Source organism: Columba livia, chromosome 2 (assembly GCF_036013475.1).
Source record: "Columba livia isolate bColLiv1 breed racing homer chromosome 2, bColLiv1.pat.W.v2, whole genome shotgun sequence".
NCBI classification, from domain to species: domain Eukaryota; kingdom Metazoa; phylum Chordata; class Aves; order Columbiformes; family Columbidae; genus Columba; species Columba livia.
Genome location: NC_088603.1, coordinates 113232768 through 113250110, shown reverse-complemented (window position 1 = coordinate 113250110; position 17343 = coordinate 113232768). Strand labels below are relative to the sequence as shown.

The 17343-nt window shown below is 47.9% G+C and overlaps 1 protein-coding gene across 2 annotated transcripts in view; it reads right to left on the bottom strand.

The window, feature by feature from the left end:
• The window catches only part of CABLES1 (Cdk5 and Abl enzyme substrate 1), a 76116-nt gene extending 65005 nt beyond the window's left edge, over positions 1–11111 (bottom strand). For both annotated transcript variants that reach the window (XM_065053319.1, XM_065053320.1), the window contains exon 1: positions 10443–11111. In XM_065053319.1, the coding sequence (XP_064909391.1) occupies positions 10443–10978 (536 nt within the window). In that variant the 5' untranslated portion in view covers positions 10979–11111. The remainder of the gene's footprint in view (positions 1–10442) is intronic.
• Positions 11112–17343: the final 6232 nt, after the last annotated feature.

Here is a 17343-nt window from a genome sequence, read left to right as displayed (position 1 = left end):
TATCCTTACATCAATAAGGAAACAAATGAATGAATAAACCAATATTTATAATAATCCCTTTAAAACAAATAGAAGCAAAAAAACTTGGACAATGAAGTCTGCTCCTTAAAACAAATGTGAGCAGACACTTGCTATTTGAGAGGCTGCTTGTGAGTTCTGCAGACCTGGAGTGCCTTCTAAAATAGAAAAGCATTTTATCTTGAGGTGAGTCATGCACACAGAAAAATACAGATTTTACAAATAAATCTCAAAGGTCAGGACGGAGGCACTTGACAGTGGCACTTTGTGTTCTGCTGTAAACAATTCTGCCTTTTTAAGCAACCACCTCTTAGCTGCCACTTCTTCTGGATTAGGTTATGCTAAAAGATGGCATTCTACAAAAGAGTAAAAACCACCAGTTAAAAATCACACCCAGTTTTGCTTTAATTAAGAAAACAGCCTCATAATATTAGGAAGGTTCCTAAGATACACAATGGGTTGAAGACAGGAGGTTATGTGAAGTCCAGCGTAGAAAATGTAGTTACACTTTTGTATTTTAAAGACCATGCTTCCAAGATAATAGCAGAGGGTGAGATTTCCACACCTTTCTGCATAACCTGCTGCATCACCTGCACAACTCACCTCCCCAAGCCATTAAACAGCACTTTGCACTATAGCGTCTAAAAGCTGTTTTTCCTCTCTTCATGTTACCCAAAAAAAACACCTCCATGTTTTACAGTTGGAAACAGTATCACTCACTCAAAGCAACTCAGAGAACTAGGAAGTTTGCTTGTTAACTACCAAGCCTGCTCAACTCTGCCTATGCTACAGGTATCAAGACAGAGTCCTCATTTTCATGTAGCTCTGTCACCTAAGGAGGACTTCACTCTCTGGTGTGCAAGTCCACCGCACCCCACGGACATGTGGGTGATCGCTCTGTCACTCTGCGTTTGCCTGGGTGTAACTGATAGCAACCTTGACTGAAAAATGAAGAACTGAATCTCCTTTTCTGTGGGATCTGTAGGTACTAATGCAAGTGCAGAAGCAACAGAAAAATAAAAGTTTTGCCTGTAAAGGGGTATGACGGAGAAAACACAAGGAATGAAGTTGTCAAGCAAAAAGAATAAAAAAGAAAAACATGTTTTTGAAGTATATTTCAGACCATAGCTGACATCTAGCTTCTGCTTTAGGTTATATCCTTCAGATGGGCTGAGTACAGAGTACAGTGGGGTGGGAAATGAAGGTTTCTACTACCACGTGCCAGTGCAAACAAGGTGTAGGTATGGCCCACATTTGTGTACACACAAGTGTATGCATATGGTCCAAGTTGTCCTGAAGGCAAAGGGCCTCATGTGACACTTATTTCCTGGTTCCCCTTGCTCCATCCCTACATGTGCTGGGGGTACTGGATGAAACCAGCCATCCGTCCAGGTGACACAATGGTCCTCCCTGAGTGCCCAAGGCATCCTAGGTCCTTGGGATGCCCTCCCCCTACAGCAGCACATCTCCCCCTGAAGTCAGCTGGCAAAGATGTGCCACTTGCACCCCTCAAAGGGCACACCACCACGCTAGGGTTATAATCTGCTTCTGTGCTAGCAGATGCAGTAGGGAACAGGCTGCTCCAGCGCTGTCAGTTCTGTCTATAAAAAACAGTGGTAGTAACATCCAACCCTTTCATCATGATGAAAATCCACGCCACAGTGCCAGCAAGTACACCTCCTGTCAGACAGCTCAGCTCCAGGTCTCTCACCTCCTCCTCTTCCCTTCTGGCATATTAACCTGTGTGATCTAACCTTGTTGGAGGGTTGGGGACTCTCCCACCAGCAACAAGGATTTTGGGAATGCTCGAGCCTCCTGCATGTTTCCCCATCCACTTTCCTTACTGGGGGTTGCTGATTCTGTACCTGCAGTGGCTCTTTCCTTACCCTGAAAGGGGGAAGGAAGTTATGCTACATGGCAGGGAGAACACAGAGAGAGACCCATCACCAGCCTTCCCACACTGCAGAAGGCACAAGCTCAACTCCAAGGACAGTAACAGCACCTGGTGGCCGGTGTCTCTTGAGGCTGCACTGACAACACCACAGCATCCCACAGATGGTTGAAAAAAAGTTACCTGCAAACAGGCTGCAAACCAAGTGGCACTACCAGTTTCTTGGCACTCAACATTTGACCCAAAGCCCAGAGAAAGGGAAAAGCAAGCTGAAGAGCTTCATCTCTCTTCACTCCATGCAGCTTAGTTCCAGCTGCATGATGTGTTGCAGAAAGAAGTCAGCATAACATCATCTTACAGATTTTTCCTGTTAAAAAATTCAGTGTTTTTTTTCTTTGCAACAAAATGTATGTGTCTTTTGAATGCTTTTACCCATAAACTGATGTGCCTATGTCTGATTTGCCTTGACACCATGTAGATTTGAAAGCCTAATCATATTTACCTTGGTAATATGATTATCTGTAGGAGCACAAAAATGCAATCCGTTGTTGTCTAAAAAATTATTAAAGTTATCTAGCTTTCTATTTTTTAATCTTCCCAGTGTTATACAGTAAAATCCCTGATATTGTAAAGATTTACTTACTAGCATAACTTTATACACTGGTGCTTTTTTTGACTGAGCAGTTCTATACATATGTAAACACCGTTCAGGCTTTGCAGGATCCTGGGTCAGAAAGGACATACCTTACTCTGCAATGCAAGCCCAGCAGGGGAAAACACATCACAGTTGTGGTGAGTCAATCTTTTTTTCTCCAAACCTCAATTTCACAAAATTGCTAGCCTGGTCTATAACAACATGGAGGAAAACATTATTGCTTGCTCAGAACATGCGCTTGTCCTTTATATTTATATATAGGGTGAAAGGCTCTAAAAAAAAAAAAAGAAAGAAAAAAACTTCTAAAAAGGAAGGTAGCCTTTGCTTCACCTTCCATTCACTTCTAAATTTTCCACAATAGAAAACCTTCCTTAGGCAGAAACTCTGAAATGTAGCTGCCAACAGTAGTGTTGATTTTGAAATACATGATAAGAACAGAAAATACATTTAGCACTCATGACAGAAAAACAGATGCGATTAATATAACACAGTAGTCCCTGTAAAGGAACCTCACAGTTCTTTAAATACATACTTCTCTAAATCTGCCTATTGCAGCCTGAAAAGCAAACGCTAAGAGTCCTAAAAGTTTGCCGCTGGCACATGGCATTTTCTCCAACCACTGGTGAAATTTTCTTCTCCTGATTTGCCATCTTTACCCTACCCTTGCAGCAAATAAAATTTCTGCTAAGCTCTTCTTATGAAATCAAATACCATTCCTTAGATTTCTCAGCGTGTTATTTGCAAACTGCAGGTCAGCAGACAGATACTCTTCATATGCCAAATTATGTCATTTCCATTTTCTAGGAATAATACTTCTTACAGCAAACTGGCAAGGGGTTTTTAGTTGGGTTACGAAAAGAGCCAGCTCTGTGTCTCGCTGCACCTGCTGTGTTGCTAAGCCTGGTATCTCATGGCAGCCCCACAGCCATCAATAGGAATTCTGAGTGTAGAAGAGAATGTTTGTCAGAAAAGACTGATTACATCCTCGGAGGTATTAGCATACATCCAGAGGTGAATTTTGTGGGTATTTTCATGGCTCAAACAGAATCTGATTTCCCATATTTAGCATGGTCTAAGTTGATATCTACTGAAGTTTCAACGTACAGGAGTCCTAACATGTAAAACCAAACTTCTGAATTTTCAGGTTAAATTATGATGATGATTCTTCATGTTTGTGTAGCAGAGATCTTGCCTGAGAGACTACAAACAGCTGAAATCAGGGTGGAAAAAAATAAAATCAGGATCTGGCTTCTTTACCTCGTATCACACTCACCACTCTACAGAGGCTCTGGACAGCCCACCTGGTATTTATTTATTTGAAACAAGAAAGCCACAGAATTAATAGAGGGTTGGTTTTTTCCCTTTCAGAGAGGATATATGAGAATCTCATATTTGTATTTTAGCTGTTTTGAATTGTTCCAAGCTAAGCTATATCCTCCACCATAAGAGTTCTCAAAGACATAATAATTACAGATTAAAGCATACTTCCTATTCAAACGCTGGCATCAAACTATGACCCGTCATTATGCTATGTATCTACCATCAAACTATGTTTTTGTGATGGTCTGGAGGGCTCCTAAGGAAAAGGGCCTGGCTACCTGCACAGGAGCTTTTCCAGTAAAGAAAAGGGTGAAAAGAAAGACTGAGTAACGGACATGCACCGACCACACAAACAAACCTGCTGAAATGTCTCGCTCCCCGCTCTCCTGATGGCTAAGGAGTGGTCACTGCACACCAGTCAGGCACCTGCACACTATAACCACAGGACTTCCCGAGGCAGCTTTGGACCTGGAAAGATCTGAATTGGTGGCCAGCCAAGGCAGCCAACACAAACACGACTCTTCAGGTGTTACCAGCTCAGGTTTTCTCACAGGAGTTAATGAGCAGCCACCCAGTGTCGTGGTTTAACCCCAGCCCGCAAACAGGACCACGGTAGCCACTCACTCCCCTGCTAAAGTGGGATGGGGGAGAAAACCAAAAAGGAAGGGAGAAGATCGTGGGTTGAGGTTAGAACAGTTTAAAAGACAATGACGGCAACCACAGAAGTGATACTCAATGCAATTTCTCACTAACTCCGGTTGTGCCGAACAGCCCATCCCAGAAAGGAGAGCAACCTGGTCCCAAACAGTCGATCCCAGCGAGAGCACAAAAAGGCAAGAGGCAGACAGGCCAGAGGGTCACTGCAAAATGGCAGGAGAGCAACAGGCTGAATTCCAGCAGAACTCCAAATGGACTAGAACCAAACTCCCGAACGGAACCAAACTCCCAAACAGAACTAACTAGGTGGAGAAGTCAACTCCAGTTACATACCCAGCATGCTGCTGATGGTGGGGAATATTTCAATGACCAACTGGATGTCAGTCTGGGTTCTGTCCCATTACTCTGCCTCCCAGCTGCTATTTTGCACCTGCAGCTGGCAGCTCAAAAGTCCTCGGTCTCCCTGACAACAGCTGAAATATCACTGAGTTCTTAAATTCTTTTCATACCGATTCCAAAACACAGCTAGCTACTGCAAAGAAAGAGGGTAGCTCTTCTCAGGCAAAGATTGGGAAACATAGTGTATTATCTCATTCTCACAGAATATCCAAAACAAAAGACTGTGCTAGCTACTAATAAGAAAAGTTCCTAACGGCAAGAAGAAAATTAACCCAATTTCAGCTAACCCAGCAGACCCAGGCAGAGCCCTCTTACCTGTCCAGCTCTAAGACCATCTCATTCTGAAACCTGCCAAATCCTGAGGCTTCGGCAGAGGCAGCTCCCTCTCAGCATCTGTCCCTCTGTGAAGGTGTCTAATTAATTCCCTAGTAGTCGTGAACACTACGTTCTGTTCCAGCTCCTCTTCAAAATTAACAGCAAAGGGTTTTTATTTTGTCTGATGAATATCACCTTTTTTATCTGCCAGAGATGCTTGCTAAGTAGCGTAATAAAAGCCTAAAATATGCCAGAGCAAACTTGTGTGGGATCTGTTTTTAAAAGCTTTGTGTATTAAAGGAACAAGGCTGATGCAGCTATGCTGTCCATCTGTCTGTGCACCGCTGTATTGCAGTGACTTCAGAATCATGGGTCAAATTCAATCAACAGCTGGAAGATGACCACGTTTTCACAAGTTTCAAAGGAAGCAACAGAGGGAGGCGCAAACCGGGGCCCTGCACGAGGGCAGGCAGAGACCACCAGAGATGGATGATGGTCAGCATGATGTGGGCCTGGCCATGCTCAGCCTGTGCACAATTCCAGAAGCCCGCTGGTGATCAGTGACTGCTCCTGCACGGCTCAAAGTGACTGTGCTCATGCTGAAGGACGTGGATGTACTCAGTGTCCCTCACAGGACTCCCAGAAGAGCTTGCAAGCTTCGTGCATGGGGACGCCAGCCCTTATTGAGGGGGGCAGCCCTTGGGAGCAGCACCAAAGACTTAGACAGGACCTGTAGCAGTGAAAACAGGTCATGAGGGACCTGCCCCAAGACGTGCAGCGGGACGCTGGTGCGGCCAGTGAAATAGCCCTTATCACCCAAGTCTTAACCCTGTTGCTGAATGTCACCTCTTCAGGGTGGCACAGGAAAGCCATTAAGCCTCCTGAAGTGACAGGTGAAGTCAATAAGCATCCCCTTCTTCAGAGACAGCAACCATCAGTGGTATTCAAGGTCACACACTTACGAAAAGACTTAGTTCAGCATGTGTACTTCCCATTCACTTCTCAGACCATTAAATTGCTGTTTTCACGCTACTCTTGTATACATCATTTTGAAACCTGGGTTGTCTGAAGGGCTTTAGGTTCAGTGAATAGCACAGGCTTCATCACACACAAAAGGTCTGATGTGTTTCCAGCGGCCCACAAGCCCACTCCTGATGCTGGGATGACCCTGCAGGGTGGACGGTGCCCCCAGCTCTTTGTGTTGCTCCTCTTTCAGGAATTTGCCTGCAAGACACTTGTTCCTGAGAGGCTCTTCTTTTGTCTCCAGCATGTTCAGTTTGGAGGCATCTTTCGTGGTGGGCTGAGTCCGCACTGCCTGCAGGATCTGACCTCACAGCACTCTGCCACCAAACTAAACAGCTCCTCAGCAACATCCTGGAGGCTTCCTCCAGCACTATCAACCCATCACACTTTGCAAGCCCTAGAAAAGCCAGGCAAGTCAACTGTTCCAGCATCCTCCTCCACTGCATCTCTCCAGAAGATGAATACCGAGACCATACGCAGCTCCTTATTTTCTAATGGGTAGAAACAAATTCAATCTTCACAAGCTTTACTAGTCATAAATTAATTTTAGAATCACTCAGGAAATGAGATTTGCCTTGTAGGTCAATAAATTCTTAAGACAAACCTACTTGGACCATGATAACTTCAATGTCCTTTGGAGTGGACCTCCCTGCAGCAATTACTCAGCAGATACTCCTCTCTGCTTCCTTCCCAGCACCAGCTGCTCCCAGAAGGAATTCTCCTGCCCATCTGCCTTCAAGCCTGACACAGCAACACAGACAAGCAACTGTAAGCAACATTTCAACTACAAATCCAATCACTGATTTGCTTCCTTAGGAATAAAAATAAAAGGCATGCGCCTGTTTCTAACTACCAGGCTCACTGGGAAAGGCCTTAGGTAGAAAAGGAAACATCAGCAATATTTTTCCTAAAGAAAACTATGGCAATTAAAATTCTAGGCATCCATAAAACCACGTACCTGTGACCATCACCTAACCTCCAGGATCTGGAATAATTTTAAACGAGTGTTACTGAAATCTTGTTCCACAGACTTAATTTAAGAAGTTATTAAAACAAATTATGATTTGACACAAAGGAAAACCTGGCAGAACCTGCCCCTGGTTTCCAACAGCCTCATGTCCTCAGTTACCCATTCACCACAAAACTGAGAAAAACTTTTTCTGTACTTGACAGGAGCCTTTGGCATCAACAAGCCAACTTCTGAACAAGCATTTTTTTTCCATTTACGTATAATTACATACTAGCCTCCAAACAGCTAGAAGCTCCTTGTTCTTTTTTTGTATCGTTTGTTCCTTGTGAATACACATAGAGCACAAACCCAAACCACATTAATGATCACCTTGTTAAATATAAACTAGTACGCAATTATACAAACTGCTAACACAAACAAAAAAGCCAGGAAACTCTGATTATATTTTCACAATGGTTTCTGAAAACTAAATAAAAACAACAACATAAGACAGCTTGTCCTGCCTGATACTGTAATAGAAAATGGTTTCGCATTACAACATAACTTACATGTCTCAGCACAGAGGACTAGTCTGTCAAACAACGCATCAAACTCAGTATCAAGCCTGCTGCAAGGAAAGTGGAAGGGTGAGAGGAGAGACAGCAGATGCACACATGAACTGCAAAAAAAAAAAATCTCTGATTTTCCTCTCTGCTTCTCTGCATCCTCCTTCACGGGAGCTGATGTCTGTCTCTGGGCAGCTGCAGTGATTCCCACCCCGTCCCACCGAGAAAGGCAATCCATGTGCTGGGCATTTGGTTCCTTCCTCTCCATTAAGATAGCAGAAGGTCTGCTTGAACCCTCTATCCTTGGGCTCGCGCCAGCCCTGTGCATGCCTACGATTTATCTTCTGCGCAGCCAAGACTAACCCCAGCAATTGGAGCCCCTACCACAGCTTTTTGTTGAGACGATGAGAGGCAAACGTTCGATACTAGCACGGTCTGCAGCTGTCCATTCCTGATGTGTAAAAATATATACCTTCTCCATAACTGAAACAAACCTATTGAAAGCAGGCCGAAGTCCGCCCCAGGCTGCACATGTGCAGCATCAGGGCAGTCAGCAAAGCTGGGGGCATAACCTGGAGCTCTTCTGCACCAGTGCCAGCTGTAAGCGAGTGCCACAATAGAGAGCCTCATGCCTGGGGGAGTTATGCAAGGTCTCCACCACAACTGAATATAGCTCTCAAGAAAATGAAAGAGTATGAGAAAAACAGCACTTTCCTTACATCTTATACCACAAGAATATAGCACAAAGGAGGGATGTTGTAAGACTGGAGGAGCACCCTGACCAGGTTTTGATAGGCAACTTCCCTTGCCTCGGACTTGGGCTATCCATGCAGCCTGTCTTCACACTAGCAGCACAGCCAAGCTTGGACAACACTGGATTTCCAGGCTGTAAACAAGAACAGTAATTACCTTTCCCTCTTAAACTCCACACTGTTCTCATGTAACAACAACAAAAGCATCAGTTGTGGAAGGAAAAAATCAGAGACTGGCAAACAGGGGCAAGGGAAAAAATGACAGGTGGAGGGAAGAAGTGATACAGGTGAGATCTGGGCATCCTTCCTAGAACTGAGCACAGGATCAAAGCGTGCAAGCCAGGAAAACCAAGGAAGATCCTCGGGAATCCAGAAAGATGACACACGAATCTTTCATGAATAACAGACTCACTAACTGCAAGGCCAAGGAGAATCTAGTCTCTTGAACTAAGAGGGTACTGCCAAGCACATTACCACCACCAAGTAAAAAGCCCAAGAGTAGAAATGTAATTCCCAAATCATGGCCTGCGGGTCACTCCTAACTCACAAGGCCATGTGCAACGGTGTGCAGAACCATGTCACAGACTAAAATGCCCATGTGTCACGTTGCTGTGCTGGTGAACCACAGTGCAATTGCAACCGCCCAGCAGGCATTTTACTTGGGGAGGTGGGGCACCCTAGCACAGCACCTGAAAAGGGACTCAAAAAAGCCACCAACACAATCCAGATGGAAGGGAAAAAAAAAAAAAAAAAAAGAAAAAACACCCTCCTCCCCCAACAACCAACAGTGGGGCACACAGCTAAGACAACTTTCTCCTGGAACACCTCCAATTTCTCCAAGCTGGTTGGTTCTGAAAGGGATTTTTCTACAGTGATCTATGCTCAATTACCCTTATAAACCCTTGCAATAACATGTGACTCAAAGTCTACCTATTTGTCCAAGGGAGAAAAAAGAAAGGAGTGTGGCAAATAGGGAATGTGGGAGTGGCGACCGATCCGCGGGCTTGAGGAGCACAGTAATTTCCTCCAGCTTCTTCCCTGGTTCTTTCCTCCACCACAGTCTTTGATATCCAAGCATGTTGTTGAGGAAGTGAAGGAAGATGATTTTGTACCCATGGTGCAATTAATCCATATGCATTTGCACATTTTTACATGATTGCACATTCTTAACCAAAAGTCTCAGCTTTTCAAGCAGGTGAGGATACTCCTTTAGAAATTAAAAGGCAAAAGAGTACCTGGCAGCAAGGAACAACCCAGAGGAACATGAAGCGCTTGTAGATAAATAGCTTATTTAGGGAGTTAGTGAGACGCTGCTCACACTGCATATACACCATAGTCCGTTGGGCATGGATGGAAAGATTTCCTTCCCCTTTTGTGGGCTACAGATCTGGCTACAGTGCCCTTGGCTCAGGGCTGTTTCCCAGCCTGCTGCAGATAAGCCAGGCGGCAGGGCGGGTTGAATCCGCCACCAGCCATGAGAAAGGGGTGACAACTGCTCCGGAGCTGTGTTCGGCTGCAGAACGGGACGGCGGCGGTGCAGCCGCCCGTCAGCACCGCTTAGCAGGAGCGAAACTTTGAGCATGACTGCTGCCGCCCGGGAGGCTCGGGCACCTTTACAGACCTGCTCCTGCACGCCCGCACATCCCATCCCATCCCATCCCGTCCCCGCCGCTGCCGCTGCTCCCCCCGGCCAGGCAGCCAAGCGCCCAGACGCCCGCCCGGCCACGCCGAGCGAGCCTCCGGCACTCCCACCCTGCGGCTAACGGGCCTCCCCACGGCCGCCCCCCCGCCGCCCGGCTGCCGAGCCCCCCCTTCCAGAGGGGCGAGCCCGTCGCCTGCGCATCCCGCGTATCATCTCCGCATCCCGCGCATCCACCATCTCCGCGGCGCGGCTTACCGGGACCGCTGCAGCTCGAAGGCGGCGGCGGGGCCGGGCTGCCCCAGCTCTCCGCCGCCGCAGACGGGGCCCTGGGGGCTGGCTCGGCCGAAGGGCGCCGGCAGCACCCCCGCCGTGAAGGAGTTGAGGCGGCCGCGGCTGCCCGCCGCCGCGGCGCCCAGGAAGGCGGCGGCCGGCACCTGCACCGCGGCGAAGGCGTCTTCCTCCTCCTCCTCATCCTCCTCCTCCTGGGCCCGGGGGGTCTCGGCGGGCACCGCCGGGGGACTGCCTAGCCGCGGCGGCGGTGGTGGCGGCGGCGCCTGGCGGGGCCTGGCGGCGAGGCCGTCGTTGCCCGGCGGCGGGGGCCGCCCGTCGAGGGAGATGCTGGTGAGGAAGGAGAGCGCGGCCTGCCTGCGGCGGGGGTCGCTGCGCGCCGGCGGCGGCTGCGGCGGCCCCGGCGGCGGCTGCGGCGGCCCCTTCCTGGGGCAGGGCTCTGGTTGCGGCAAGGGCCCGGCGGCGGGACTGCCGGGGCTGGCGGCGGTGGCGGCCGCCGCCATGGTCGGCCGGCTCCCCCTCCCCTCCCCGTTGGCCGGGCGCTGCCTCTCTCTGCCTCCCCCTTAGGCGGGCGGGCGGCGGGACATGGGTGCCGTCGGCCCGCCGGGGTGCATGGGGGTTCCGCGGGGGTACCCTCCGCCCAGCCGCGTCGCACTGCCCCGAGCCCCCGCCGCCCGCCCGCTCCGTATTTATAGGTGCAGCCGCGCCGCCGAGCGCCCTGTGCAATAACACGGCAATCACGTGTGGGAAACGGGGAGCTGGAGGAAAACAAAAGCCCGGCCAGCAGCCCGGAGGAGGAGGGAGAAGGGTGGGTCTCGGCGAGCTCCCTCCTTTCAACCTCTCTCTCTTTTTTTTTTTTTTCCCTTTCACCCTCTTCCCTCCTCCTCCTCCTCCTCCTCCTCCTCCTCTTTTTCCCTTCCTGGATGCGTGGGGGCGGGCGGGAGCGGGGGAAGGTGGAGTCTGTGGCCGTGGTACACGGCACATGGCTCTCGGAGGTTGGCACCAGCAGGACCGGAGCCGGGGGCAGCGGCTCGGCTCGGCTCGGCCCGCCCGCGGCCGCTGGAGTGGCACCGGGCTGCAGCTGTGCCATGGGAAGTGGCCCGGTTGCTGCCCCGCTGTTTTTGCCGGGAGGGGGCCAGTGCCCCGGGGCAGGCGCTGGCGCCCCGGCGGCCAGGAGCGGAGAGGCGGGGACCCCCTGAAATGCGCTTGGCAGCCGGCGGCGCGTCCCCCTTGGCGGCTAAGCCTGGCTTGTCCCAGCTCGCATAGGTGGCCTGCTGCTGTGTGAGACGTGTGTAACATCTCACGAGTTCCTTAAACCAGTGAAGCAACCCTCTCCCCAGCCTTTCCCTTCAACCCCCTCCCCGACCATTCCTTCTCTTACGCACCAGAGAAAGTGCGGTTATTTAGTTTGCCCTGTCTTAGGTAGCCCAAGCCCCAAATTTGTGTATTCCCTGTCTTGTCCGAAGTGATGGCTGTTGTGCAGCTGACTGCAGGTCTGCACGCTCCCTCCTCCTGCAGTTGCGGCTTGGAAGAGCGAGCAGCCAGTCCCACCTCAGCATAAGGCTCCTTCGTTTTTTATTTTGATCAACTCAACCATGCTACAAGTGTTCTTGTCCTGTGATGATAATTTAATCAACAGCTTATGTAAGGGTTGGATAACAAATGCATACAAACAGCAGAACATATGGTTGTTGCAAGATAGTGATGTGTGCCGTCTTCATAAAGCATTACAATGGCTTGTATTATATTCCAGTTATAGTTGGTAGATGATTTACAAGGCATCCCAAACTGTCACAAGTATTGTAATGTCCCCTACAATTTTATCAAAATCTTGCTAATTTGATAAAAAACAATAGATTGATCAGAGAGGGGAACCTAATCGTATTGTTGGAGGAAGCCTAGGTTTGTGTTTCCCTCAAAACTGACCTTTTAAGCATTCAGTGACTTTAGAATCAAGCTCTTTGACATGGATTGATTTCTGAAAGTTTGCCTTTACTGACACTGAGTGCCACAAAACCTGAACGTTAAGGGGCCAAGTCTCTGGGGTGTGCTCCTTATGCAGTAAGGATGCTGAATGGGCAGCATCCAGAGCAGGAAGCAGTGAGCAAGGGAAGAGACAATGATGGAGGAAAGGTACGTTTCCTAGATCCGGCCTTCTTAGTAAGTGCTATTCTGAGATGGGCTTTCTCATTTCAGACAGCTCTCTTGAGGTTTATGCCGATGCTGGTCTTTCTAAACAGAGGGCACTGGCGTGCCTGTCACTGTGACACAGCAGGGACAGATAATTTGGTTGGGAAGTGGGTAAGACTTGACTCCCCCGAGAAGAGCCCAGTTAGCATCTCCCACCTGCTTGGAGGATGCTCTGTACCACCGTGGTTGTAAAGTGTCCTTCGAACTTCTGCTTCGGAGAGGAAGACCAAAGAGTTGCAGGCCTGCTGCCTTCCTTTGATAGGGCAGGCAATGCCCGTTTCTGGCTGGAGGCCCTGTCCCTACAGTGGGAACCAGAACGATGTCTGGTGTTGGGGCAACGATGTACTCAGCTCCCATGGAGAAGCTCCATGGTCCTTTTGAGACAGTACCACCTCTAAAAGAACTCAGGATGTTTTAAAGGAGGGCTTCTGGGCCACAGAGAAATGTCGAAGCTCTGTAGCCTGATGGTCAGCATGTTCGCTGGATGCTGACCTCTGGTCCAAGAATTACTACTAGATGGTACACAGGTCAATGAAACTCACACCTGCCACGTTACGGCTGCGTTCGGTATAATACACTGGGAATTTTTTTCCTCTTGCTTTTCTGAGGGGAAGCAGCAACAGTGTGTATTTTTCTCTGGAGCTCAAAAGCTTGCTATGGCAACTGAGTCCTGGAGTGTATTTTCTAAATCCAGCCTCTCACAAGTGAAGGGTCTGGGAAAGAGAACCACCATCAAAATACCAGTGGTGGAGTTTCAGAAGCTGGTCTAACTTGGGACATTTTTTATGAGTGCAGAAGTGTGCACTCCTTTCACAGAATTACTCCTGTGATGGGATAAATCGCTCTCTGTTGTAAGCATTATTTTAAATAGAGCCATGACCTCTGCACTACAGCTCCTCTAGAGCTGTCCCAGATGAGAGTGTTACCCCATTCCCTTGTCCACGTGTGCATCCAGTTGCTTTTCGAGACCTGATTTTTACTGTCTCTGAAATGGGGAATACTCACGTGAATAGTTGAGTTTGCATCAAAATTGGAGAGGTCGGGGTAAATCGTAGGTCTTAGCTAACCTGGCTCATTCAGCTGAGCTCACCTTGCCACCCAGTGCAACATTTGCAAAGTGCACGTCTGTGTCTACCTTGATGGACCCAAACTGATGCCCATAGTCTAACATACGCAAGCAACCTCTGAGGGTGTTATGTGTACATGGACTGCCTTTTCCAAAAATTACATTGAAGATGGGTTAAAACATCTCTTCCACTGCACGTGAGAATAAACCCATTTGATAAAGCCACATACAAGAAGAAAAGCCTGTCTTTTTCAGTCTGAAGTGAAGCTATTTTTATAACGAGTGGGGTACCGCAGTACAAAGATAATTGGCACATTAGAAATACCAAGTTCTCTAGACCTATTTGTCATTTAGTAGCAAATGAATGTGCACACCTTAAGGTGAATGTTTTTTTCCAGTTAGTTATGTCCTTTTGATCTGTGCTTAGCGAAACTGTAGTTTACATGTGCTATAGTAGTCCTGTCTGCTGGAGGATATGTGGAAATGTTAAATAAATTTACTTTGCTGATTGAAACTTTTCTCTTTGATGGGGAACCAGTGGTTGACTAGAGGAAATAGCAAAGTTGAAAGGAAAACCAGAAAGGCATATTCTGGAAGCTTGCTTCTGTGACTGTTTTTTCAATCATTTCCCTCTCCGAGTTCTCTTCCAACCAACCAGCTCTACCCAAGCGCAAGCAGATGTTTTTATTTCAGAGGTCACAAGCTTATGTAAGTGGTTGGATGACAAGTGGTAATAGGAGTGATAGAGCGTGATGGCTTTTTCACCCAATGCACCAAGAGCTGGAAGAGAGACTCATTAGTTGAGGGTGTTCAAAGACAACATGGAATTTGAGGGGCCAATTAACACAGGTGAGTGGCAAGCCTGGCTTTAAAGAGCTTGAGGAGGGTGGAAGGAACCTGGACTAAAATGAAAGCTCAGCAATTTACCAGTCTGAGAAATTAGGTTGGAGAAATGGTGCCTCTGCGTACCTGCTTTCAGACCAAAGTTAATCTAAGTGTGGAAGCCTCATGTTGTCTTGGGTTTACTTGAAGCAGTGTGAGGGCAGTTCTGCTGGAATGCAAACACGTGAAGAGCCAGCCTGAAAGGCCGCAGACCTTGAGCTAAAGCTGCGCTCCCGAGCAGCTTGCCAAGTCAAACTTAAAGGTATCTTTGCAGGTGAATCGAAAACTTCACCTCAGATTTCAGTTAGAGACAAGATTTCTTTATACTGACAGTTAACTCTGCAGAAATAACCAGTCTTGAGTCACCAGTGTGAGTCACCAGGCCAGTTCTTGAGTGGCCTCAGCATAGAGCTTGCCTGCTTTAGTGGCAAAAACAAGTTTCTTGTTATCACTGATACTTGTTAGAGCTGCAGAACCAAGGCAGCTAGTGGAAGAAAAAAAGAAATGCAATTATCTCTTGTAATTTTGAAAGGTTTGTTTTCTGACCGTCGGGATCAGTCAGGTAATGCTGTTATGCAAAGCTCAGTGAAGATGTAGTCTCAAGATAACACTTCTGCAGTCCTGTAGTTGAGAACAGGGGTCATTATTACTGGCGGTTATGGATATCACTGTCAGATCCTAACAGTTAGGCAGATTTCCCATAGCCTGTGAGCACTCTTGCTTTGCAAGACTTTGGAGAGACAAGAAATGCACAATCTTTATAAATGCTTTTTCTGTCCTTCCTGGAGTCCCTTTTCAGAAGAGAATTGCACTTCGAAAAAGAAAAGCAGATGTAACATTGGAGAAAGACTTAGGATATGAATTTAATAATAATCTGCTTAGGAGGAGAGTCTGGCAGAAAAAAAAGTAGAGGGAGTTTGAACACGTTTCACTGAGAGCCATAGTTAAGAATGGAAATTGGATAAAGACAGTACAAATTCTTTACAAAAGACTAATACTGCATCTGGATAGCAAGGCCTGTTTTCGTGCCAGGCTCTAACCTTCAGTCTGTTGTAAATTCAGCCTGATTCTCAGAAATGCTAAGTACTTGTGCTTCCCACTGGTGATTTTTCAGGAGCCTGAGTGTTTTACTTGTTGAGGGCCACCTTCACTAATTGAAATGTAAAAGCTTGATACTAACATAAGTGTCACCGTATTTGAAGAGCAGCATTCCTTGGATATGTGTGGGTCCACACTTCCCTCTTTATGAGGAACCTAACTTTGTATTGTTCCAGGGTAGGTGCCAACATCAGCCAGTTAACCTAAAACCAGATCCATGTATGGCAGCAGGAAAGCGGGAGAGATTTGAGCCTGCTTGCCATGGTTGGAGCAGTGTGTGTGCCCGCGGGACAGGGCGTGCAGGAGCAGGTGCCCTCAGCAAAGATGAAACGGTGTCTCTGCAGATCAGCTGAGGTGTGGATGGTTGGGGCACCCAGCCTGCCACTTATTTGAGATGTCAGAAGTGCAGCATGCGTGATGTTTTCATGTGCGTTGAAAGGTTCCTGAGATCTAGGGCAACAAAGATGATTAAGGGAGTGGAACATCTCCCTTATGAGGAAAGGCTGAGGGAGCTGGGTCTCTTTAGCTTGGAGAAGAGGAGAGTGGGGGGTGACCTTATTAATGTTTACAAATATATAAAGGGTGAGTGTCATCAGGATGGAGCCAGGCTCTTCTCGGTGACATCCAACGGTAGGACAAGGGGTAATGGGTTCAAACTGGAACAAAAGAGGTTCCACTTAAATTTGAGAAGAAACTTCTTCACAGTGAGGGTGACAGAGCACTGGAACAGGCTGCCCAGGGAGGTTGTGGAGTCTCCTACTCTGGAGACATTCAAAACCCATCTGGACGCCTTCCTGTGTAACCTCATCTCGGTGTTCCTGCTCTGGCAGGGGGATTGGACTGGATGATCTTTCCAGGTCCCTTCCAATCCCTGACATTCTGTGATTCTGTGTGATTCTGTGATCTTCAGTAGGCTAGTAGTGCACATATGGGCGATAAGGGCAAATTTGATAGTTGTTTGCCTCTTGGAGAAATTAGTGCAGTCTAGTTAAGTGGTCAAAACTGGAATCCATATCAGTTCTCCAGCTTAAATTGCCTTTATGTGGGGATGGTGGCAGCAGCCTTTTATTAAGAATGCTTAACATTTTCCATTGCTAGATCTGCACCAGATGAAATTCAGGCCAAAGTTTTCTTGGAAAACTTTGGTCAAAATGGTTATGCCAGCTCCAAGGGCAAGACCAAGGAAAACACATTGCTTTGCCCACCTTAGAAATTCTTGTGTGATTTCCTTTGAAATACCCCAGCATCCCTGCAACCAGACAAGAATTCAGGAGTTGGGCTTCTGTCTCTGAGGTTGGGCTGGGGAAGGAGGAGGGGGTGCCCTTCCTGTCAACATCCACCTACCTCTGTCCAATTTTAAGCCTTTGAATCACAGCTCACATATGCCAGCTAGGGACTTATTCCTGCCTAGCAGCTAGAACTGCCAGTGAGGATATATCTTCATGGAGCAAACCTCAGCCTTCTGCCTTTGCTGAACTGGCTGAGCACATGGGGTCGGTCCCCAGAGCTCCAGGAGCACTGGGAGGGATGTTTCCAACTGCTCTGGGCCATGTTGGAGGCAGCTTCTGGACCACGGGTGCAGAGCGGGCAAGCGGAGCAAAGGAGCGAGCAGCCTGTTTGGATGTGGAGAGA